The sequence below is a fragment of the Carassius gibelio genome, chromosome A1, assembly GCF_023724105.1.
Source record: "Carassius gibelio isolate Cgi1373 ecotype wild population from Czech Republic chromosome A1, carGib1.2-hapl.c, whole genome shotgun sequence".
Taxonomy (NCBI): Eukaryota; Metazoa; Chordata; class Actinopteri; order Cypriniformes; family Cyprinidae; genus Carassius; species Carassius gibelio.
In genome coordinates, this window is record NC_068371.1 from 34312382 (window position 1) to 34338337 (window position 25956).

At 40.0% G+C, this 25956-nt stretch overlaps 1 protein-coding gene and 1 long non-coding RNA gene across 17 annotated transcripts in view; one reads left to right on the plus strand and one right to left on the minus strand.

Moving 5' to 3' along the window:
• Nucleotides 1-234: 234 nt before the first annotated feature.
• Nucleotides 235-25956, minus strand: part of zmp:0000001082 (integrin alpha-D) — a 33556-nt gene continuing 7834 nt past the window's right edge. Inside the window, 28 exon segments of the mRNA XM_052603751.1 lie at nucleotides 235-809; nucleotides 917-1027; nucleotides 1197-1217; nucleotides 2530-2631; nucleotides 6131-6230; nucleotides 6232-6241; nucleotides 6548-6764; nucleotides 6926-7004; nucleotides 7185-7265; nucleotides 7492-7574; nucleotides 8170-8268; nucleotides 8597-8738; nucleotides 8850-8920; nucleotides 9059-9181; nucleotides 9252-9418; nucleotides 9489-9637; nucleotides 10874-11004; nucleotides 12162-12344; nucleotides 12536-12682; nucleotides 12977-13119; nucleotides 13207-13336; nucleotides 15401-15474; nucleotides 16921-17056; nucleotides 18852-19002; nucleotides 19506-19648; nucleotides 19791-19921; nucleotides 20112-20226; nucleotides 20491-20558. Coding sequence (XP_052459711.1) covers nucleotides 660-809; nucleotides 917-1027; nucleotides 1197-1217; nucleotides 2530-2631; nucleotides 6131-6230; nucleotides 6232-6241; nucleotides 6548-6764; nucleotides 6926-7004; nucleotides 7185-7265; nucleotides 7492-7574; nucleotides 8170-8268; nucleotides 8597-8738; nucleotides 8850-8920; nucleotides 9059-9181; nucleotides 9252-9418; nucleotides 9489-9637; nucleotides 10874-11004; nucleotides 12162-12344; nucleotides 12536-12682; nucleotides 12977-13119; nucleotides 13207-13336; nucleotides 15401-15474; nucleotides 16921-17056; nucleotides 18852-19002; nucleotides 19506-19648; nucleotides 19791-19921; nucleotides 20112-20226; nucleotides 20491-20558 — 3257 coding nt within the window. The 3' untranslated portion in view covers nucleotides 235-659.
• On the plus strand, nucleotides 2669-5887 carry LOC128018311 (uncharacterized). Of its 16 annotated transcripts, XR_008184822.1 has the most exons (12): nucleotides 2669-2811; nucleotides 3014-3208; nucleotides 3411-3565; nucleotides 3698-3728; nucleotides 3933-4128; nucleotides 4160-4270; nucleotides 4340-4396; nucleotides 4582-4782; nucleotides 4928-4989; nucleotides 5122-5276; nucleotides 5354-5527; nucleotides 5572-5887. It is a non-coding gene; the product is annotated as an uncharacterized LOC128018311 (long non-coding RNA). The 16 variants fall into 16 exon arrangements; XR_008184825.1 differs by lacking the exons at nucleotides 2669-2811; nucleotides 3014-3208; nucleotides 3411-3565; nucleotides 3698-3728; nucleotides 4582-4782 and having other exon boundaries at nucleotides 3826-4053; nucleotides 4340-4383; nucleotides 4846-4989; ... (1 more) ...; nucleotides 5179-5397; nucleotides 5484-5887; XR_008184823.1 differs by lacking the exons at nucleotides 2669-2811; nucleotides 3014-3208; nucleotides 3411-3565; nucleotides 3698-3728; nucleotides 5354-5527 and having other exon boundaries at nucleotides 3827-4053; nucleotides 5122-5314.

The window sequence follows — 25956 nt, forward strand, 5'->3', positions numbered from 1 at the left end:
TGGATAACTGTGTGCTGTTTGAGTTCATTTTTTGACGCTTGAGTTAATTATATTGTGTGTTTGTGTTTTCTGAATGAGTACATGGTTAGACCTTTGCAAAGATTAGGCCGTTCTTGTGTAGAGGTTTGCAGAAAAAAGATTTGTGTGTGCAAACAGGTGAAATGTGTTAAAAGTTTTGAGAAATGTGTCTTTGTTTTGAGAACTGTATGAATGGTTTGAAAATAACTCAGTATCTCATTCAGTTAACTCATTTATTAATATTGATTGGTTATTCATGTCTCTTCTTCAAAAGACTAGAAATATTCAGTGTAAAAGTTACTTCCAGAACAATTTCTTTGAGATTAAGAAAATAGCTCAAGAAGAAAAAAAGATCTAATCTACTTATAAAATCAATAAAAACTATAATAACTCAATATTCTATTTTATTTTTATAGAAAAAAGGCCCAAATAGCAGAATAAATCTGGGTTATTATAAATAAACTACAATTTAAGTCTAGAGAAAAGACTAGACACTGGACAAGCTACACATGTTGCATCTCTCTGAACTAAACATACTGCACTTAAATCATATCTTCATACCACTAGACTATTAAAAGACCATTTTAAGCTTCTTCAAAACAAACATCTTTTGTTGTGTTGATTCTTCAGTCTTTGGAGGGTCAGGACTGGAGCTCTTTCTCTGTGATGTTGCTCTCGCTGACTCGGTTTTCTTTAGCATTCACATTCATGAGAGGAGAGTCTTCAACCACAGTTACACTTTCACCCTCTGGAAAAAACTCGTCAGGGCGATTTCGATTAAAAAACCCACACTACACACACACACACACACGCACACACACACACACACACAGATTAGAGAAGAATTTGAGAGGTGAATGATGAGAACAACTCTTAAGGTGACTTGATTGGACCTTACCTTCAGCAGAAGGATCAATATGATAATGAGGAAGAGGAACCCGCCCACTACACCGGTGCCAACAATCAGCAATCGACTGGGAGGAACGACAAACTCCACCTTCACTGTAGTCTAGAGGAAAATCATCACAACCACTGGCACTAGTAAGGTTTTTATATTTTAAATACATAAACACATAAAATACATACGGTATATTTAAATGTTAAGTAGAAAAAAATAAAAACATTTTCATGGTTTAATGGTTCAAATTTACACTGAAAATGAATGATATGGTTGGTACCTGAGATCTGTGGGGATTGAACTGCAGAGAGAAAAAGCAATAGATTCTAGTTAAATATATGTGATAAAACACTCTGCTTCTCTAACACTGTGAGATGAGCTGGTGAGCTGCAGGTCTGTGCTGTGAGTTCAGACTGACACTGATGATACACACACACACACACACACACACAGCTGCTCGTCTGTAGAGGGCAGCACAAGCACATCAACAATTATATGTAGCTGCAAAGATCATCTTTCCCAATTCATTAAGTTATAGAAGATGATTCACCGGCGCCTGATTATTTTTAAAGGATCTGAAAGTGTGAAATGGAACGCAGATTATGTGAGTGACCTCCAGGTGAAAATAAGGGACAGAATAAAATTTAAATAAAATATATTAAGCGTGTTAAAAAGGTTCTCAGAAAGAACCACATTTGTTTTGTTAAACCTATGCACAATTATTCTAAAAATAAAGTTTGTCATACAAAAGATGTCATGCAAGTGTCAGCCTGAGTACATTTGACCACTATAGATTGTGACTGCATAAGTGGTGTAGTAACTTGGGAGTAGCTTCGAGTATACTGTGAAATTACATACAATATTGCATACAATTTTAAAGTATAACAACAGAACATCTATGAAAATTCAATAAACAAAGCATTTTAAATAATGACAGTTCCTTTAACATTTTAGTTCAAAATATTAAATATGTAGCCTGTGAATTCATTAAAATTAATATTTGTTTCAATTAAAGATAACTTGTGAGTGTGTGTGCTGCTTTTGGTGCTTCAATTTCTTATAATATTAATAATTAAATGAGGTCCAGGTTTAGGAATATGCTAAACATTTTTTTTTTTTATGTAATTTTCTCTATTTAACAACATTAACAACATTAACTTACAATAGTGAAAGACATCTTCCCTCAGGTAGATTGCATTTGTCTTGTCTAGCTGGATGTTGTGCTTATGATCAATAATCAGTTTCTTTGCATGCACCCAAACTGATTGGGTGAAATAAAAACACAAATGGTGAAGGGGATTGCCTTTAGCATGACTGACTAGGCAATAAATGATTCTGCAAGGTCTTAAAGCCTTCCTGAGTGACTACATTCACAATTCAAACAATGATTTGTGCAAAATGAATGGTTAATTTGATATTATGGTGGTCGAATACAGCGAATACAGAAAAAAACGGCGTTCCGTATAGCTTTCATACAGAACGCTTATCTGATGCCTTAAATACAGAACAATTCTGTACTATACAGAACAGTTGGCAACGCTACCTGTAGATCTCAGATTTGTGTTAACATGAAACAGCAATGAATTATTGGTTCATACCTGATGTGAACTCACCTTTAGTTCGGTTGATGTCTGGTTATAGCGGCTTGTGTTGTAGTTGAGCTCAGCGCTGATGTTGAACACATGATCCCTTCTGAACTCATAGAAGGAGTATTTCTACAGCAGAAGAAAAGTTTCTAAGTTAATAATACATTTCATGTTAAACTTGATTTAGCAGTGCTGTAGTTCAGGTGTTTTTGATTGTGCAGTGCTGTAGTTCAGGTGTTTGTGATTGTGTGGTGCTGTAGTTCAGGTGTGTGTTTCTGGTGTTTATGATTGTGCGGGGCTGTAGGTCAGGTGTGTATTTCAAGTGTTTGTGATTGCGCGGGGCAGTAGGTCAGGTGTGTGTTTCTGGTGTTTATGATTGTGCGGGGCTGTAGGTCAGGTGTGTGTTTCAGGTGTTTGCGTGGTGCTGTAGTTCAGGTGTGTGTTTCAGGTGTTTGTGATTGTGTGGCGCTGTAGTTCAGGTTTTTTGTGATTGTCCAATGCTGTAGTTCAGGTGTGTGTTTCAGGTGTTTGTGATTGTGCGGGGCTGTAGGTCAGGTGTGTGTTTCAGGTGTTTGTCCGGTGCTGTAGTTCAGGTGTGTGTTTCAGGTGTTTGTGCAGGGTTGTAGTTCAGGTGTTTGTGATTGTGCGGGGCTGTAGTTCAGGTGTTTGTGATTGTGCAGTGCTGTAGTTCAGGTGTGTGTTTTAGGTGTTTGTGATTTTGCGGTGCTGTAGTTCAGGTGTGTGTTTCAGGTGTTTGTGGGGCGCTGTAGTTCAGGTGTGTGTTTCAGGTGTTTGTGGGGCGCTGTAGTTCAGGTGTGTGTTTCAGGTGTTTGTGATTTTGCGGTGCTGTAGTTCAGGTGTGTGTTTCAGGTGTTTGTGGGGCGCTGTAGTTCAGGTGTGTGTTTCAGGTGTTTGTGATTGTGCAGTGCTGTAGTTCAGGTGTGTGTTTCAGGTGTTTGTGATTGTGCAGTACTGTAGTTTAGGTGCGTGTTTCAGGTGTTTGTGCGGTGCTGTAGTTCAGGTGTGTTTCGGGTGTTTGTGGTTGTGTGGGGCTGTAGTTCAGGTGTTTTTGATTGTGCAGGGCTGTAGTTCAGGTGTGTGTTTCAGGTGTTTGTGATTGTGCGGTGCTGTAGTTCAGGTGTGTGTTTCAGGTGTTTATGATTGTGCTGTGCTGTAGTTCAGGTGTGTGTTTCAGGTGTTTGTGATTGTGCGGTGCTGTAGTTCAGGTGTTTGTGGTTGTGCGGGGCTGTAGTTCAGGTGTTTGTGATTGCTCGGGATTGTGCAGTGCTGTAGTTCAGGTGCGTGTTTCGGGTGTTTGTGATTGTGTGGTGCTGTAGCTTAGGTGTGTGTTTCAGGTGTTTATGATTGTGTGGCGCTGTAGTTCAGGTGTTTGTGATTTTGTGATGCTGTAGTTCAGGTGTGTGTTTCAGGTGTTTGTGATTGTGCTGTAGTTCAAGTGTGTTTTTCAGGTGTTTGTGATTGTGTGGGGCTGTAGGTCAGGTGTGTGTTTCAGGTGTTTGTGCGGTGCTGTAGTTCAGGTGTGTGTTTCAGGTGTTTGTGGTTGTGCGGGGCTGTAGTTCAGGCGTTTGTGATTGTGCAATGATTTAGTTCAGGTGTGTGTTTCAGGTGTTTGTGATTGTGCGGTGCTGTAGTTCAGGTGTTTGTGGTTGTGCGGGGCTGTAGTTCAGGTGTTTGTGATTGCTCGGGATTGTGCAGTGCTGTAGTTCAGGTGTGTGTTTCGGGTGTTTGTGATTGTGTGGGGCTGTAGGTCAGGTGTGTGTTTCAGGTGTTTGTGCAGTGCTGTAGTTGAGGCGTTTGTGATTGTGCGATGCTGTAGTTCAGGTGTGTGTTTCAGGTGTTTGTGATTGTGCTGTAGTTCAGGTGTGTGTTTCAGGTGTTTCTGATTGTGCTGTAGTTCAGGAGTGTGTTTCAGGTGTTTGTAATGGTGCTGTAGTTCAGGTGTGTGTTTCAGGTGTTTGTGATTGTGCTGTAGGTCAGGTGTGTGTTTCAGGTGTTGTGCGGTGCTGTAGTTCAGGTGTGTGTTTCAGGTGTTTTTGATTGTGCGGTGCTGTAGTAGAGGTGTTTGTGATTGTGCAGGGCTGTAGGTCAGGTGTGTGTTTCAGGTGTTTGTGCGGTGCTGTAGTTCAGGTGTGTGTTTTGGGTGTTTGTGCGGGCTGTAGTTCAGGTGTGTGTTTCAGGTGTTTGTGGTTGTGGGGGGCTGTAGGTCAGGTGTGTGTTTCAGGTGTTTGCATGGTGCTGTAGTTCAGGTGTGTGTTTCAGGTGTTTGTGATTGTGTGGCGCTGTAGTTCAGGTTTTTTGTAATTGTCCAGTGCTGTAGTTCAGGTGTGTGTTTCAGGTGTTTGTGATTGTGCGGGGCTGTAGGTCAGGTGTGTGTTTCAGGTGTTTGTGCAGGGTTGTAGTTCAGTTGTTTGTGATTGTGCGGGGCTGTAGTTCAGGTGTTTGTGATTTTGCGGTGCTGTAGTTCAGGTGTGTGTTTCAGGTGTTTGTGTTTGTGGGGCGCTGTAGTTCAGGTGTGTGTTTCAGGTGTTTGTGATTGTGCAGTGCTGTAGTTCAGGTGTGTGTTTCAGGTGTTTGTGATTGTGAAGTGCTGTAGTTAAGGTGTGTGTTTCAGGTGTTTGTGATTGTGCAGTGCTGTAGTTTAGGTGCGTGTTTCAGGTGTTTGTGCGGTGCTGTAGTTCAGGTGTGTTTCGGGTGTTTGTGGTTGTGTGGGGCTGTAGTTCAGGTGTTTTTGATTGTGCAGGGCTGTAGTTCAGGTGTGTGTTTCAGGTGTTTGTGCGGTGCTGTAGTTCAGGTGTGTGTTTCATGTGTTTTTGATTGTGCTGTAGTTCAGGTGTGTGTTTCAGGTGTTTGTGATTGTGCGGTGCTGTAGTTCAGGTGTGTGTTTCAGGTATTTTTGATTGTGCTGTGGTGTAGTTCAGGTGTGTTTCAGGTGTTTGTGATTGTGCTGTGCTGTAGTTCAGGTGTGTGTTTCAGGTGTTTTTGATTGTGCTGTGCTGTATTTCAGGTGTGTGTTTCAGGTGTTTGTGATTGTGCGGTGCTGTAGTTCAGGTGTGTGTTTCAGGTGTTTGTGATTGTGCGGGGCTGTAGTTCAGGTGTTTGTGATTGTACGGTGCTGTAGTTCAGGTGTTTGTGATTGTGCGGTGCTGTAGTTCATTGTCCCCTTTTAAATAAGGAGGTTCAGTCAGTAAGTCAACTCAGAGTTCAAGTTTTAATTCAAAGATGGGAATCTCTGAATCACTAAATATCTTATGTAATTTACTAATATATAATTTAGAAGTATGAAGTATTTCAACATCACTTGCGCTTTTAAAATGTGGAGCAGACTGAAAGAAAACTTGATCCTGACCAGGTTAGGTTCATAGGTTCCCATGGTAACTAACTCAGATTATAAATTAGCTCTCTTTCAGAAATGGGCTTGACTTAAACCTGCTTTCTCAGGTTTGACAAACCTCCTATTCTGAAATGGGAAAACCAGAGTTTCCCTCATTTTATGGTTAACATACTCAAAGTTTCCACTTAACCTCCTTTCTGAAAAAGGCCCCTGGTGTGTGTCTCCTGTGTTTGTGATTTTGCAGTGCTGTGGTTCAGGTGTGTGTTCATCACTCACACTCTCGTATTCCTTCACGTTTTGGAAAACTGCTTCTGCTTTCAGGTTAATCCGAATATCTGTAAATTGCTCCAGTGGAAATTCATGACACACAAAACCACAGCGACCATCCTGAAACAAAACAAAAAAAAAAACACTAAGAGCAATAAACCAGAGAAAATCAAGGGGCTGAAGTGGAGAAAGAGGTATGACTGCATGTGATCTGATCTTAATAGGAACATTCACCTGAAATTCATAATTCTGTCATTTATTCATCCACATGTCGTTCAATTCACATTACAAAATATATTTTATGAAATGTTTCAGTGTTTGTTGGTCAGTTGTTTTTTAATGGTATGAGAGTGAGACAAATTATGACCAAAACATAATTTCTCTGTGAATGAATACCAGTTGTAAAAGCGGTCCATATTCTCTTACCTGTGCAACGGACTTGCTGCACAGCACTGAGTTCTGGAGAGAAGAAAAGAAGATGTTTACTCAACAAACACATGATGATTTGATGGTATGAGTTGATGAGCGAGTGACGAACCTCCTGCATGCTGACTTTGTGAGTTGTTAAGGTCACATGTGTAGTTTGACAGGGCAGGCTGAGTGTGACCGACACGTTCAGACCTTTAACACCCAGATTCTCCACCTGCAAACACACAAACATATACACTGATACACCGTAATCTGATCACTCTGAATCATCTAGTGTCACATCTGTACTCCAGTTCTCAGATAGATCATTGTAATGTAACATGAAATAAATGCTATACTCGAGGGAAACTGTACATGTTTGTTTGACTCCCTGACCTTGTAGGTGATGTTGAGAGATTTTGGACCTCTGTCCTCCAGAGAGAAGTTCAGATACGTCACAGAGTCTTCAGCCACTCTGACAAACAGTAACGTTTTGTTTAGTCATAGCTAAACACTAAACAAGTAGCTGACACTACTTTAAAAACCAAAGCAATGTTGTTTTCCAGACGTGTTAGATTTAATTTGAATCATTCGGAGCTGAAGAGCAGATTAAACTGAAGAAGAAAAAGAGAAGAGTGTGATAAATGTTCCTCACAGACTGATGGCCAGATCAACGGCGAACTGCACCGGGATGCTCCCCCTCACCACCGTATCACTCACGTTCCCGTTATTATCACTGCCAACAAACACAGAATTTACTCATGGATAAACCTCTCACTCATTGTGTCTTTAAATGCAGTATAGTCATACATCTTAAACTTAGGGTTAGGGTTAGGGTTAGGGTTAGAAATAGATAGAATCTACGATCTTAAATAGATCGTAAGTCCATATCTCTTAATTTTGTTGTAGTCTATACTTAAATTGAAAACAAACTAATCTGTCGCTCTTTCAGGATCATTCACCTGTGAGCAGTGATCATCATCTCCATCCTGTCGGACCAGTCATAATCCCATTTCGTCACGCGGAAAGTTCCCAAAAATTTAGTCTAGAACACAGTAGAAACCATAGAAAATATAAACCGTAGAAAGATGTTGGTAGCTATGTAGAGGAAATGACTGAACTGATAGAATGAAAAACTGAAATTCTAAATTTAAAAGAAAAGAGGTCCCTAAACTCTCACACTGTACCAACTCTATGGAAGAAGGCAATCATTACTCCTTGTCTACGGGAGAACAATGTTTTAAGACCTTTTGCTTTAACTTCTGTTGTGATGAAGTGTATGGAAAAGTTTATTGCAAACAACTCACACTCTCTCTCTCTCTGTGTGTGTGTACGTGTCTCTATGTGTGTGTCTCTCTGTGTGTGTGTGTGTGTGTGTGTGTGTCTCTCTCTCTCTCTCTCTCTCTCTCTCTCTCTGTGTGTGTGTACGTGTCTCTATGTGTGTGTCTCTCTGTGTGTGTGTGTGTGTGTGTGTGTGTGTGTGTGTGTCTCTCTCTCTCTCTCTCTGTGTGTGTCTCTCTCTCTCTCTCTCTCTCTCTCTCTGTGTGTGTGTCTCTCTCTCTCTCTCTCTGTGTGTGTGTGTCTCTCTCTCTCTCTCTCTCTCTCTCTCTCTGTGTGTGTGTGTGTGTGGTCTGTCTCACCATGGTGCCGCTGCGGTACACTGGTAGATTAATGCTGCAGGTTGTTCTGTTTGTAGCACCGCTGTCACGATCACCACAGCTGCTTCGAGTCCGACTTGGCTGTTAAAAAACATTCATTGCAACATTTACTTCTCTACTTAGTTTAATTCTACTTCCTTACGCTGAGATTGTAATTGTGCATTCATGCAAATCTCATGTTTGATACCAAATTCAGGAAGAGAATTTAAAAGGTATTCTCATGTCAAATTCTCAATGCTCTGTTTAAGATCAGTGCTTTACTGGACACAAAATAAAACCCTTTTCTTCTCGTAGAGACAGGTTCTAAATCACGTGTAATCAGTTAAGGAAGCAGAATGAGATCATCTGATGGGAGTTTAGCTTAAACCAGTTTGAGGAGGGCTTTAGTGTGACGCGCAGACAGCAGTACCTTAACAGCTTCAAATTTAGAGAGCGAGAGGCCTTCTGGGTAATGCAGCACTATGCTGGTGTTGAAGGAGTCGTCACCGGGGTTTGCCAGGGTTACTTCCACTGTGAAATGAGCTTGATTCACCACCACTAATGTGCTGTTCCTGCAGAGCAAACCATCATCAGAAAAACTAAACTAAAGAATGCTAATATTCAGAACCATTTACAGTTATATCTCACATAATAATAGGTCTAAATTATTTAATGCTTCTCACATAAAATGTAAGCCCAGCTTCAGATCAGACACGCAGCTGGTATTTGAATTACAGCTCCTTTGAAACGGCACCTGGTCGCACACAAAATACAAACTTACTGAGCTTTTGAATGTCATGGGAACTTTATACAATAAAGAAGAAAAACTGTAGACACTTAAGAGTTGACCGACACTGAATATCTAAATAAAATCTGATATTAGTAGACTAACCTCGACATACTCCTCCGTCCTGCTGTGAACGTCAAGAACAGCCAAAGAGTTTCCAGACGACATCTCAGTTTGTGAGAAATTCATTAGTATCTTCAGAGGAGATACGGTGTCTGCAACACAGCGCTGAAACAAACACAACGTTCCCCGTCAGACCGAAGCTGTGACAGCTGAAGCTGTGAGAGACCACACGTACCAGCATGAAGATGGGGAAGTTAAAACAGGACGACCCAGAGTCCAGCAGGAAGGACTGCTGCAGAGTCCTGGACGATGAAATCCTGTGATCAAAGAATCCTCGACTCACTCCTCGTACCACATCCACATTCAGATTCAGAGAAACATTCATCTTCTTCTCCAGAGGACCTGACAGACATGAGGAGGTGAGACACAGAGGCCGTGTTCTTCACACGACAGAGAGATTCACTGATGTTACCTGTGCTGCTGGTCCGCTCCGTCACTGTGAAACACAACGTGAGATTGAACGCATTTAATGCCTCTACACCCGGACATTCAAAGTAGTTCCGACTGATTTCCACTGGACTGAAACTGAGATGCGCAGAGACAGACATCACAGGACGAGCGCTGAGAAGAGAGAGAAAAGAGTGAGAAAGCAAACACACTAAAATAATGCTTCTTATAGGCTGGCTTGAGAAAAATCCCATAGACTTACATTGACAGGATGTTCAAATGAGCAACAAACATTCAAACTGCAATTTTCAAAATTCAATTTTAAAGATTTTCTCAATATTTGGATTTTTTGCACCCTTAGATTCCAGATTTTCAAATAGTTATATATTTGTCCGATTCTGATAAACCATACATCAATGAAAGCTTATTTATTCAGCTTTCAGATAATGTAAAAATCTCAATTTCGAACAATTTACACTTAAGACTGGTTTTGTGGTCCAGGGTGTGCTCTCAAAATGCACCCTTTGTTTCCTGGACTATGAAAGATAGACCTAATGGATCCTTCAAGGCCCAGGCTAACACAAATCAATCTCAGAGACATGCCAGATTATACTTTTAAATGTAAGTATTGGGTTTCAGCTTCATCAAATTTTTAATGTACAAATGTTATAAATGTAGAAATGTGAAAAAGAAACTCTTTAAAGTGGTTTAATGTTGGCATATCTTATTAAGATGTGATTTTATAGATGGTGTTAAAGCAGAACGTATTTAGACAGGTTGTGAACCCTGTTTAGTTTGACGATCACGTAAGTGCACAAACATTACTGCCACTCATCAACAGCAGCTGTCACAGTTGCTAGGCGACGAGATCAATCATGAATAGGCTAAAGACTGTCCCATATAACACTGTTGTGTCACAACCTTCACTGTGTTAGAAATGCGTCATTGAAATAATGCAGCTTTCCAACTGGAACACACTTTACAAGATAGTTCTAAGCCATTTAGACTATTTTAAGTTTCCAATCTATGTAGTATTTTTAATATTTCATAATGTTAAATTATATTCGAAACATGTTAAAACATGCAAACGATGTGCTAAATCATGCTAGAATCATACAAGCAACATATCAGACATGTTAGTTTTGTGCTTATTCATGGTAGAAACAAATAACAACATGCTTAAACATTAGAAACAGACTGGCATTGTGTTAAGTCATGCTAAAACATGCTAGCATTTGATTCAATCATCCTAGCAACCTGTTAAAATAAGAGCAATTTGCTCATTCATTTTGCTCACTCAATTCATGGTAGAAACAAGCTAGCAATGTGTTAAATAATGCTAGAAACATGCTGACAACATAAAAATGTTTTGATCATTAAGTTTATTCTCCAACCTAAAGAATGACCTACTTGAGCAGGACGATCCCTCCTTGTGTTCCAATCACGATATCTGGCAGATTATCATCATTCATATCCATCTGACCACACAGAGACACTCCAAACTGCTGCAGACCGGGCAGAACTGACCGCGCTAGGATCCGCTACACACACACACATAAATACATGCATACATACACACACACACACACACACACATAAATACATACATACAATGCACAGACACTATTTAAACTGAACAGAGATGACATCACTGAATTCAATGATGAACTGCCTTTAACTATCACTTTGCATTATTGTTTTCCTAATGAATGTTGTTCAGTAAATTTAACTTTTCCACAATTATTGAGATGCACCTGTAAATTGAATGCATTCAGACTTAATCCCAAAGTATACTTTAGTTTTTACGAGTATGTATGCACACAGAGCAATGTTGACAAGCACTTTTGTGAGGCAGTTCTGAAATTCATGCAAATCTACTCCAAAAGAGTGCAAATATATTTTAATTGCTCATAACTTCTGGAGAGAAAGAATGCAGACACTGGACAAAGATAAAATCCATCCAGTGTGCATGTCTGAAGGGCCTGTTTTAATGCATGCTATTAAATGGAGTCTGCATGTTCAGTCATACAATTTGTTTCCCTCTCATTCACCTGATGGTGTTTGGGTTCCTTGCCATGGCTGCCTTCTGCCCTGCTTAGTAGGGGTCTGAAAGACACTTAACTTTTGGAAAATGACTAATATGAACTAAAACTGAACTAAGCCTGATGGTGACTACTGTTTTCTGTAGAGGTGTTTTACAGCTGAGTCACATCTTGCAGCATGGTATTAAACTGAATCAACATTGCACTTACTCAAGCTGAATAATGACATTGCTGCCTTCTGTAGAACTGCTTTTAGCTGAAATCAACTTTCAAATTTAAGAATTTCACATTGTTATTGGTCTGAACTGAACATACACTGAGTTTCCATCACTGATTCTGCTATTTTCCTATTTTCTCTGTCAAGCTGCTTTGACACGATCTATATTGCATAAAGTTCTATACAAATGAAGGTGACTTGACTTGACATGGTGAATACACTAAGAATTCACATAGAACTAAAGTATACTTTGGGCTTTAAATTAACATCTGAGTCACACTCATCATCTCCTGTCCTCATTATGGTTATTTACAATTGGTAGCGGAAAAAAGCCTAAGAAATATACTTTGCCAAAATATACTTTGTCTGTCTGTTTATATGTGAACATTTGGCTCGTCTGGGTTTCAGAGTTAAAGGTGGGCACAAACACAGCATTCACCTGAGGAGCAAGTTCAGGGTTTATGCCATGGGTAGCATCGCCCAGGTAGATGTAGACAGCTCCTTCATTCTCCAGTGGTGCCCCGACCGCCACATCTGACAGACCGTCTCCATTCAGGTCCTTTAGTGAAGCCACAGATGTAGCAAATCTGCCTGTGGTGGATTGCAGAGTCTTCCAAGAATCCTATGGAGAGAGAAAGAGAAGAAAACAATCTGTATTCAATGACACATGACCAGCTCCAGAACAATTTCCATGACTTTCACATCATGGGAACCGATTGCCACAGCTATCCCAATGGAATAACTCAATGTCTAGCAGCCTTCCAGTCAAAGACCCAGAAGACAGTATTATAATAATAGTGAATCTGTGTGTACCTGCTGTGATAAAGTGTAGACGTACAGCCTCCCTTCAGCCCTCGGCTGAGACTGGTAAAATAATGGAGCTCCGACCAGCAGGAAATCTGAGTCTCCATCAGAGTCCACATCCAACAGACTCAGAGACGCTCCGAAATATGAGCCAATCTGATGCCAGAAAAACCAACAAAATGAATGAAACTGCATTCTAGCACATGCTTATATAGCCTGATCTTCACAGATTTCTTTGTAAACTTATTTTAGTCCTCTTCTCTATTCAATATGGCATTGCAGAGTCTCTATTGTAAGTGGAATACTTGTTTGTTTTTGGTGAAATAATAGATTTCATGAGGAGTGTGTGTTTAAAGGGTCTGCTGATCTTCTTGGTGGACTGTAGGTTTGGGAGCCCCTAGTCTCACCAGTGGAGAGAGATAATATTGTGTCTGAGGGTTTTTCACTGACTTGTTCTCCTTTGAAGTTGCTCATCACTGTCCATGTGCTTTCATTCTTGGTGAAGAGGGTCACCAGACCTGTGTGTTCGGCCCGCGGCGCTCCAGAGAACAGATGAGAGACGCCGCGTCTCATTCCCAGCACAGTAGAGTAACCTGAACACCATCCGCACCATTAAAACACACACACACACACACACACACACCACACACACACAAGAACAAACAAAAAGTGCTACATACCCATGTACGAGTCTTTATTCACAGCTGGATCGAGGATCTCTGTCTGTCTGAATTCAGATCCTGATCCCATCACTTCATACAGAGCTCCACGCCAGTCATTCACTCCGACCGAACCCACGATCACGGAGTCCTGAAACAAACACTGCAGACTTAGCTTCAGTCTTAGCAGTAACTTATTACAAACCACCCTTCCTGTCAGCTGAGAAACAGTCACTAGTAGTGATGTCTCAATCAGGTTTGTAGTGTCCTCATCTGATTGGGTCATCGAATATTGAGTGTCTGCTGACACAGAGTTCCAATCTGATACTTGTATTTCCGAGTACTTGGTTCACAAGTTACAAGGTTATTAAAATCAATATATATATATATAAGCGATCAAGGTGCACACATGAGCACACACCCAGAGCAGTGGGCAGCAGGTGTGGTTTCGGTTCTTGCTCAAGGGTCTGTCCTCAGTCGTGGTACTGAAGTGGAAGAGAGCAATCCCTGCTGGTGCTGAGACTCGAACCCTACAACCCCTTGGGTTACAAGTCCAACTCAAGTAATGTAACTGTAGTAGTGAGCAGTGATTACTGTCAGACTTTCAAAATCCTTCTTCACTTCAATTAAGATTATAATAATTGAATTAGGATATTTTGTGTGAAAATATTCAGATGTGGAGGTTATTTTCTATTCATATTATTATTATTTTCTTTACTAAGGAGTGTTCTATCTTGAATGTCTAATTAATATGCGTAAGTTTGTCATGAGATAGATGACACATAACAGGAAATCTAAAAAATGTGTTTTTCCAGCATGATGGAGCACAATGTTACAAAGCAGGAGTGATAAAGAAGTGGCTCGAAGATCATGACATTGAAATGTTGGATCCGTGGCCAGTCAACTCCCGGGATCTCAATCCCATGGAGAACCTGTGGTCAGTGCACAGTGCATTGTGTTAACATTTGACCCCTGGACTCGACTGCCTCACGAACCAGGGTCAGTTCAGCGCTGGAGTTGTGCAAAGATTGCTTCTAAAAGAGAAATCAATACTAACGCTTCGTAAGCAAACGACCAGACTTTGGGTTAATGTTGTTAAAGCTACCATTGTCTCTGCCTGTTTTCACTAATGCTGCCTTCACTAGCTACCAGAATGATCATAAATTAGAATGTGGTAGTTATGAAATTGTGCTTGGAAGAAATCTGAGGTCAGTAACACGATCACCATAACACCAGTATGCCCACGAGCATGAGCTCTGGAAGCTCCGCACAAAGGGAGCATTGGTGTTAGGTTTTCACAAAACAAAACCCTCCCGCGGACATGAAAAGCAGCCCGCAGCAACAGTGTTACAGTAGCCCAAATCCATTGGAAATCTGTGGACTTCGCATCACTAGAAAGGGGGTGGGAGCACCAGCTCATTCTCATTTAAAGGGGACATACACATAAACAGAGTGACTGCATCCAAAAACTGCCTCCGGAGGAAACATTCCACGGTAGGAAGGCATCAAGGCACATCTGAATTCAGTGTTCGCTTCAGTTCCTGTCTGCTGAGATGCCTTTATCAGCATAGATGTATCCTACGCTTGTTCGCTTGAAGGACACTTGTAGATGTATCCTTCATTTATGATCAACTTTTTCCACTTTTGATGTCATTTTTAGCTGATGTTTAGCAGCAAATAAACCAGATCTGTGGTGCTCCTGGTTTACTTCAGGTCCCAGATTTTATATCAAGTGGTCACACAGCATTGATTACTGGACAGTGTCATAAACAAAAATGTCCTTCAATAAACATTTAAATGCTTCATTTACATTTACATAAATTTAATAGACACAACAATAGGCAGAATTATTAACATGACAGACTGGATAGGAAAATGAACAAGTTTACTATATTTATATATTTATCATATTTCTTAAATTTCCATAATTATAATTACATTTATAATAAACCATGAGTGTTCCTGATTCAGCTGGGTAGTTCAGTGCCTCTGCCTCTTTTAGTGCCCTGATATCCACACCCCAAACATTACCATAACCCAAAATACCAAAACCAAGGAGCATAGGACTAAAGACAATTTTAGAGAATTTATGAGATTTTGAAAGGGGAAGATTTCTTCAAAAGATTTGGATTGTAGTGCACAAATCCATTGGTATGACATGAACTATTCCTTAATAGAAGTAATTATTTATTACTTTATATGACATTTCTCTCACCTGCTGGTAGACGACACTGAATCCACTCTGCGATAACTCTTTCTGTCTGTCTCTGCCGTGAGCATCCTTTGATCCTGAAACACAGAAGGAAAACTCTTACAGTCATCTGTGGATTCTTCATTAGCTGCTTTAATTGTAAACTTATAGTGCAGGTGCATCTCAATAAATTTGAATGTTGTGGATAAGTTCATTTATTTCAGTAATTCAACTCAAATTGTGAAACTAGTGTATTACACAAATTCATTGCACATAGACTAAAGTAGTTTCACTCTTTGCTTCTTTAATTGTGATTATTTTGGCTCACATTTAACCAAACCCCACCAGCTCTCTCAACAAATTAGAATATGGTGATACGCCAAATCAGCTAATCAACTCAAAACACCTGCAAAGGTTTCCTGAGTCTTCAGGATGGTCTCTCAGTTTGGTTCACTGTGCTACACAATCATGGGGAAGACTGCTGATCTGACAGTTGTACAGAAGACAATCACTGACATCCTTAACAAGGAGAGTAAGACACAAACATTCATTGCCAAAGAAGCTGGCTCTTCACAGAGTGCTGTATCCAAGCATGTTAACAGAAAGCTGAGTGGAAGGAAAAAGTGTGGTAGAAAAAGATGCACAACCAACCGAGAGTACCACAGCCTTATGAGGTTTGTCAAGCAAGAAAAAAACTTCACAAGGAATGGACTGAAGCTGAGGTCAAGGCATCAAGAGCACCACACACAGATGTGTCAAGAGATTTGCTGAACCACAGACAACATCAGAGATGTCTTACCCGGGCTAAGAGAAGAACTGGACTGGACTCTTGTCCAGTGATCCAAAGTACTCTTTTCAGATGAGAGCCAGTTTTGTATTTTATTGTATTTTCATAAAATGACCACGGTGTTGGTGTGCTTGACTGGGCAGCAAACTCACCTGACCTGAATAAGATTCTCTATGGGGTATTGTAAAGAGGAAAATGAGAAACAAGAGACAAAAAAACCTGTGCTTCAGACCACCTCAGCAGTGCCACAAACTGATCACCTCCATGACATGCCCAAACTGATCCAGTAATTAAAAATAAATAGATAAATAAATAAAATGTATGCATTTAGCAGAAACTCTCCAAAGCGACTTACAGTGCATTCAGGCTAACAGCTTTTAACTGACATGTGTTCTCTGGGAATCGAACCCACAAGCTTGCACTGCTAACACAATGCTCTACCACTTGAGCCACAGGAACACTTAATTAATCATTTAATGCAAAAGGAGCCCCTAACAAGTATTGAGTACATATAGTAAATGAACATGCTTTCCAGAAGGCCAACAATTCACTAAACATGTTTTTATTGGTCTTATGAAGTATTCTAATTTGTTGAGATTTGTTGAAATGTGACCCAAAATCATCAAACTACTTCCATCTTTGTGCATTGAATCTATTTAGTACAAGTTTAACAATTTGAGTTGAATTACTGAAATAAATGAACTAATTTATTGAGATGCACCTGTAGATGTTAATTTCCTTTATGTTTGCATTTTACCTTCAATGTTGTAGATCTTTTTTTGCAGGTTGTCAAGAAGTCCTTTAAGTCCACTGTAGTCTTGAATGTAGAAGGTATTGTTCCGTTTTGGTTCTGATGCCAGCTGAGTGAGTGTGGTTAAATCAACATTCCCCACCTGAAAAACAAGTATCATTATATTTGACTGTGCAAAAACACTTTTAATAAAAATGTGAATTAAACACGACTCCTGGTGCCCCTTGAGGCTGGTACAGGGCAGGAACAGGGTGGAGACCAGGAAAGCCTCCAGGGCAGATTAGAGATAGAGTTCAGGAGGCCATGAAATGGTAGAGCCTTTGTGTCCAGGTCCCCCAGCTCGGCCACTATGGCCACGGATATATGCCACCCCCGCCCCCCCCCCCAAAAAATAAATAATTATTGAGGAAAACTATGTTTTCAATGTTTTTCAAAGCCCAGGGGGATTCTGGAGGGAGCTCTGGAGGAGTGTGCACTAGAGAGCACTCTGGAGGAGCAGAGCTGGCTGGAAACAATGGAGACTCAGGAGATGATGGCTGGATTGGGATATTTGGTGCTCCTTGGGCCAAACTGGGGAACAGTAGCCCTCTCTGGGCTTGATTCGGGAACAGAAACCCTTTCCGGGATGGACACAGGAAAAGGAGTCCTCTCTGGACTGAACTTGTGAACAGGAGTGGACTCAGGGGCTGTAGCGGACACAGGAGGGAACCCAGGGCTGGAGCAGACACTAAAGCAGTCTCAGGAGCTGGAGCCAACACTGTAACAGACTCAGGGGCTGCGATGACACTTGAGCTGACTCGGGATGGAGTGGACACTACTGCGAATTGGAGCAGACTCTGGGAGTTTATATCCGGGAGTTCAGGGACACGACTTTGCCCGTTTTTCTGGTCTTGAGATTGAAGTGGCCGGAGGGCTTAAGAGTGGAGAGGATGCTGTTTCTGGGCTGCGGACTGGAACGGAGGGAGCAGGACTATTGGAGCAGTATGATGTGAAGGGTGTGGAGGGTGCTGGTTTATGATGAGCTGGAGTACCAACATGCTTACGGATAGGCACTGAACGGTTACCATTATTGATTTCAACAAAGAAATCAGAGCAATTTCAATGAAGGACGAAAATAATAAAGTCTGCTACGGGTCTATAACAATCGTCTGGAGACAGGAATCAGAACAAATTATCAATGTCCAGTCCCATCAAGAAGCACACATTAAGCATATGATGACTCCAGCTCAACAGATGGAAAACACCCAGGAACTCCTCTACATATTGCTCCAAAGGCCATGATGTTTAGCAAAAAGTCCTCAGTCCAGTCCACCTTCTTGTTGGGGTATTGCGTTCTGTCAGTGAAAGGGTCAGTTAGGATGAAGCACATGCCGAATCCAAAATAGGGTCTCCTTCAATAACTCAAAAGGAGACACTAGAGAACACAGGAGAGCATTACCACCAAATAACATCAACACAAGACGAGGGAACTGAGGAAACCACAGGGCTTATAAACACATGAAACATAACCAGGGATAACTGAAGTAGGTGGAGTAATGTATCAAAACAGGTGAACAGAATGAACTTATCAAGGAAAACAAGTTAAAATTACAAATGACCTGCTTCTTGCGTCAGATCAAGGCTGCATCTCATTTCTAGTTTTACTTGATCTTAGTGCTGCGTTCGACACCATAGATCATGACACTATTTACAATAAAATGAAATGGGTTTTTTTTAACATTCTCTTAATCTGTCTTTGGTTAGTCAAACAATAGTCCCCAAACTCATGTGATTATTTGAGTCAGAAGTCAACATCTCTGGCTGCTCAAACCAACAGATGAATGTTGTGAAAGCGTCTCAGAGTCACAGCGTTTCAAAATACCAATGACTGACTTACATTACTCTGATCAGTAAACTGAACTAGCTGAAAAAAGACATTAGATGACAGGCAAACTCACCCCGATGATGTAGCGGAGGATATTCTGCTCTTCACATTTGCTGAGGACATTATCATCATCGTTATCACTGGGGTCTCCATCTGTGATGATCACCAGAGCTTTCTGAGCATTGAGATCGGCTCCAGACGACACGTTATTCAGCAGAATCTTTCTGATGAGATAATAAATCATGAATTATGACATATGAACAGCTTTCAGAATCAACCTTAATGTGGTCCTGTCATTTCTAGGCCAATATGTTTTTTCATGAGTTCCCACTCACATATAATCATACTGAGTCAATAGTGTGTATATTTGGTGTATATCTGTCCGAGCTCAGAATACAGCCAGAGAACTCCCTCATATCCCACGCTGGGACAGAGGTATTGGGCTTGAGGAGGGCTGGTGGTCGTAGGACAGAGGTAGGATGGCTGTATAAATACTTGTGTGCTAACTGACCTGATTATCTGAACGTGCTTCTGCCTAACTTAATTAATAAAATATAATTTAACTTCTAATTTATAGAATGACAAAAGTCTAACTTCAGCTTAACAGCCCAAAAAAAAGAGCACAACTACAGCATGAAACATAGTAAATTTTCATTTATTAAATTCAAGACTAATATCAAAGAGTAAATTCAGTGGATGTCCATAATCAAATGAAGGTTTCACTCACAGAACGTAGTTGATTGCTTTGTGTGTGTTTGTGAGAGATTTCATGTGTTTCTCTTTCATGAGTTTCTCTTCAGCAGAGCCAGTCTGATAATCGTTGAAGTCAAACACAGTTCGTACATCTGTTGAAAACTGGACAGCAGCAAACTGAGAGACAGAAAGACAACAGACAACAAGATTATCATCATTAGACGCCATGTGCAGTACCAGATACAGTTTACAGAACCACATTCATCATATGAGCTATTGCAGGTTGATATTTCCAGATTCAGCTGATGAACTGTTTTACCTTTATGGATGAGTTTGAGAGTTTTTTCATAACATCTTTAATGAATCTTTTGTTCATTTCAAACTCATGTTGTTTCATACTGCTGGATCCATCAAAGAGAAACACCAGATTGACTTCTCTTTTGGTGCATTCTGCATAAACACCACAACATACACAAACTCTGCTGTTACTTCATTTAGCAGTCATAAATATAATGTATAATCATGTTTTTTATTTTGATTTGATTTGTCAATAATAATAAAAACTCCACATGAAATGAAATAAAGCAACACATTTGGAGTTTGCGATTGTTAAACTGTCTTGGTAAAAGACTCATCAGACCTTGGTAAGCGGCAGTGAAGTTGGAGACGGTCTGTAAGCTGCTGTTGAACTGATAGCAAACACCGTTCAGATACGAGTTTCCATCACACTCATGAGGAACATACGGACTGCAGCTCTGAGAAAGAGACAGACCAAATCTGACACATCAGCAGCTTCAGCATAGCACAAAATCAAACAATATAAATGTCATACTTGTTTTTATAATGCATTTTTAAATGTTCAGTAATGACCTTAACACACTCGGCTTTCTACGGGTTTCTCTGTAATACTGTATTTCACAATCCCATGTTTGTATTTCCCATATTTAATGTGACCTGAGCATTCTGTGAACATTAGCATCTCATGAAGGAGGTCTGACTGTCAGAGACTCTGAACTTACAGTGAGAGCATCAGAAGACACCGCAGCAGACATGCCGAAGAAGAGGACGCTCTGCGCACCTGTCGAACCTGAGGGGGGGGGGGGGGGGAGAGAGACAGAGAGAGAGAGAGAGAGAGAAAGAACATTCTTGTAAATGTTCAACTCCTCTGCTTACAGAAAAAGTCATTTTCCATGCTTGTAGCATGGAGCGATAGAAAGAAGTCAGATTGCACAAATCCAGTTCATTAGTTCGAATTAAAAACAACTGCTTATCGTATCCAAGACATGATGTACTCCTCAGCAAAACACACGCTACATTACTCCACTCGATGTCTTCTACATACAACAGTCTCTGTAAAGCTTGTAAACGAAAAGTATTGATCCGACTTCTGATGTCCACAAGGCCTTGTCCTCCTTCTTGGGTTGACAAATACAGAGCAGGCCCAGGAATCCAGTGCTGGCCTGACCAGAAGAAATCCACCAACTTTCTCTGTATATCCTTGATCAATTTATCAGGTGGCTCTAGCACATTCAGCTTGTGCCACAGCATGGATGCAGCCAAATTGTTTATGACCAGGACTCTACCCCTATAGGATAGTTCAGGTAATAGCCAATTCCATTTAGACAACTTAGCTAACACCTTATTCAGCATCCCTTCCCAGTTCTTTTTTCTATAATTTTCTGAACCCAAGAAGACTCCTAAGACTTTAATGCCTTCTGTACCCCACTTCAATCCACCTGGAATGCGAGGTATCCCACCATTCCTCCATTCACCCATAATAAGCCCCTCACTTTTTCCCCAGTTCACTTTTGCAGAAGAAGCCTCTTCAAATGGAGTTAGACTCTTACAAATGTCTTGAATATCTTCTTGACCAGTTACAAACACAGTTATATCATCTGCATATGCGGACACAGAACATTTCACATTTTCTGCAACATAAAAACCTTTCAAATTACTTCTTAAATGACATAATAGAGGTTCAATTACTAAGCTATATAACTGCCCTGAAAGAGGACACCCCTGTCTAATGCCTCTTTTAACAGCTACTGGGCTACTCAATCCCCCACCTCCTGTCTTGATTAAAACAGATGCATTATTATACAACAACTTTATCCAAGCAACAATATTATTCCCAAAGCCAAAAGCTTCTAAAACCTCAAAAAGATATGTATGTCCCACACGATCAAAGGCTTTTTCCTGATCAATAGATAAAAACCCGACATCACAATTATTATTCATCGAAAAATCTATAACATCTCTCATTAAAAACAAATTATCCATGATTGTACGACCTGGAATACAATGTTTGTTCCTTCTTCACCACACTATGTAAATATTTCTTTAGCCTATTAGCTAAACATTTAGATATTATTTTATAATCTAAACACATTAAAGAAACTGGTCTCCAATTTTTCAACAAACCCAGATCTCCTTTTTTTGGAATTAGAGATAACACCGCCCTTTGACAGCTACTTGGAAGTATTCCTCTCACAAAACATTCACAAACTACTTCATGAAAGTCTCTGCCTAAAATGCTCCAAAAGTTCTTGTAAAATTCGGCTGGTAGGCCATCAATTCCTGGTGCTCGACTTGTAGAGAGTTGTTGAACCGCTTCAGAGAGTTCATTAAACGAAATCATCTGTTCAAGCTCATCTTTATCCATATCATTCAGCTTAGGTAACCCTTGCAACAGTTGATCCATACTTCCAGAAACACAGTCAGTAGGTCCATATAAATCAGTGTAAAAGTCCATAGCCATTTTTCGAATTTCCAATGGATTTGAAGTCAATGTCCCATTCTCACGACGCAAACAATGTAAAACTTTCTCTTGTGCAACTTTTCTTTCTAAATTAAAAAAATAAGAAGTAGGAGCATCAGTTTCTTTAATAGACATTATTCTTGCTCTAATCAAAGCACCCTTTACTCTTTCCTCCAAAAAAAACTTCAAATCCATTTTCTTATTCTTTAATTCCTTAATTAGTCCTTCATTATTAACATCAATCAACTGTTCCATATCATAAAGATCATTCTCCAATTGCTTTATTTTCCTTTTTATATGCACCGTTGAATTATAAGAATATTGCTGACAAAACACCCTGATCTGTGTCTTCCCAACTTCCCACCATTGAGTCAAATTTTCAAAGCCACTCTTATTCAATTTCCACATTTCCCAAAAGAACCTGAATTTCTCACAGAAGGAATTATCCTGCAATAATTTAACATTAAAATGCCAATAATACTTTGGACGCTGTACTATATTAATATTAAAATCAATGGTAACAACATGATGATCAGAAAAACCATTCATGCATTCATGATAATCTGTCTAATCTTGCTCCAGTAACAGAGGAATCAAACATCTTGATCCATGTATACTGTTTAACCATCTGATTCCTATCCCTCCAGACATCCATTAACTCAAACTCTTTAGTTAAACTGAGAAGTACATGGCTTGACTGTGGGTGAGTTTCCTCTCCATTTCTATCTAATAAGAAATTAGTTGTACAATTCCAATCTCCACCCATTATCACACAGATATCATCATTTTGTTGTCTTAATGTGTCTTGCAACTTTTTAAAAAGCTCTACACGATCTGGTCCTTTATTAGGAGCATAAACATTAACAAATAAACATACAATCCCCTTAATTTCTGCTTTAACTATTAAAACTCTACCCTTTTCTAATTCTATAGTAGACAAAATATTTAAATCCATATTTTTTGAAAAAAGAATAGCCACCCCCGCACTTATATTTGATCCATGGCTAATGAAACACTTCCCATCCCACCATCTATGCCATTCCACCTCATTATCACAATCTGTATGTGTTTCTTGTAAATAAGTAATGTTTATATTTTTTAATTTAATTATTTCAGCAACCATTGCTCTCTTGCTCCTGTCTCTTCCTCCATTAATATTTAAGGAGCCCACTCTTATAATCTCCATAAGAGGACTAAGAAAGAAAGAAAGAAGAGACAGACAGAAAAGGAAAAGTGTTAAAGTCACCTTATGTGAAGTGCAACTCATTTGGGCCAAATATTAAATTTACGTTTTGCATGACTTTTCCCCCTTCTTATCTTTGAAAGTATCTTTTTTAACCGGAATCTTTTCCTCTGACTCAGACCTTCTTCTCCAACCCTCTTCTGCCAAAAAAGAACTGACGTTTCAAACTTTTTCACATCAGGAAAAAAATTCCTTACATCAACTGTTTTTCCAAACGTCTCATCCATAAAATCATTCAACTCTTCCAATGAATATACTTGTTCACTTGTGATTTGTGAGAAATTAGATACATCTGAACAATCTGACAGAACACTTTCATCATCGTCCCCATCCTCATTACCCACTTCCTTATCAGATCCCAACACTATCTTTGGTATAGGAGGATCACCACCACTTACAGTCTTCGATTCTACTCCACTTTTACTTTCAGTTTCCATCTGACCTACTGTTAACTCATCCACTGCTTCAGTTTGCTGTAGAACTCCTCCATCAGTTACAACAGACTTACCATTTACAATCTCAACATTTTCCTGAAATTGAACATTGCCAGAACTATTTCCAATCTGATTTTCACTACTGGACAATTTATCATCAGAAAACTGTCCTTCTTGTTGGGAACTTCCGCCAATCTCATCTCCTTTCTCAATATTTAGCGACTTAGCTTCCCCACTATTATTTCCTTCCAACACTGGATTATTTGTTCTCTCACCCGAAACACCACTCGGGCCAGCCTCACTGCCTACTTCGTTTCTGAAAGGGCACGACAATTTCACATGTCCAACTGAGTTGCATTCATGGCATCTCATTTCCCCAGCGCTAGCATACACCATATACGACTTACCATCAAAAACGCACCTAAATGAAACATTTAAATTCGGTGAATTCAGAAACATATACACATGTCGTCTAAACGACAACACATGTTTCAAAGACGCATTCTTGCATCCAAGCGGGACCATTTTAATTCCACTCGCGAACTTCCCAAAACGTGAAAGTTCCCTTTCTATATCCGCATCGGGAATGAACGGCGGAACATTAGAAATCGTTACCCTTGTTGTTGGAGAAACCAAGGGTTGTACTGGAATAAAATTCCCACTTACCGAAATTCCACTTTCAACCAAACGATTAACGAGTAGTTCGTCCTTCAGGAAAACCACAACGGCCTTATTCATCCGAGAAGCCGATACAATATTTCCATGTCCCACTCGTTCTCCTACATCCACTAGTACATCCTCAACCGCAACTCCCGCGTTAGTAACACATCTAACCCCGTGTCTGAGTGATAGGGATGACGCCTCCACTCTCAGGTGAGACACCATCCCGCCCAAAACACGAGGCCAGGTACCAAAATTACAACGAGCTGAGAGTTAGATTCAAACTAATTACAAATTCTCTTTTAGGTGCAATTTAAAGAAAACTGAAACAAAGATAAAGAATTTTTTTTTTTTTTCTCACCACCACCTAACCCCCTTACTCTAACACCCCCCTTCCCAGCATGCACCGAGAGAGAGAGAGAGAGAGAGAGAGAGAGAGAGAGAGAGGGGGGGGGAGAGAGAGAGAGGGAGAGAGAGAGAGAGAGAGGGGAGAGAGGGGGGAGAGACGAGAGAGGGGGGGAGAGGGAGAGAGAGGGAGAGAGAGAGAGGGGGGAGAGAGGGGGGGGAGAGGGAGAGAATTTGAATTTTGAAAACACTTCTATTACAATTTAATTGTTTTTAAAGCATTAAGAACAAACTATTTAAAATAAATTACATAAATTGAGTAAAATAAAGATAGTCATCTAAACAGAGCACAAAGCCCCTCCATAACACCAAACATCCTCAAACATGGCAAGACATGAAGGAACTTTATAAAACTTAAAATCAATCAAATTTCTTGACTTTACCATAGCACCAAACATAGACACCAAATTAAATTCCTGATTTTGTTCAGTTTGATCTTTCCGACTCATGTATATTGCCATTTTGCTTTTGCCCAAAACAAAATTTAACAACTGACACTCTCTCTGTCGTCTCTTTGTATATTTAACACCAAGGGTAAAAGTTTGCATTGAAAATTCTTCATCAAAAGACTTAAACAAATTTTGTATAACTTCAAATAAAGGTTTAAGTCTATGACAATTCATAAAAACATGAAACACAGTCTCCCTTTGTGTGCAAACTGGGCATTCATGGCCTACATCAGGATTCAACACAGAGATAAAAGCATTCACAGCAATAATACAATGTAAAATCCTCCACTGCAAATCTCCAATTTTCGTATTTAACAGTGGCTTGTAAAAAGTTTTCCAATTTGGCTTAAAAACTTCATCCAAACCTAACACAGTTCGCCAAGGTGTATCAGTTTTTCCATTTAATGTTTTTTTAATAAAACATTTCACACGACTTGTACAATCTCTTGCCCTTCACTTCTTCAAGGTCCATGAGCACTACTTCTTCTGAATCCAGAAAAATTCCACCTTCCTCCTCTAAAATAGGTGAAACAGTC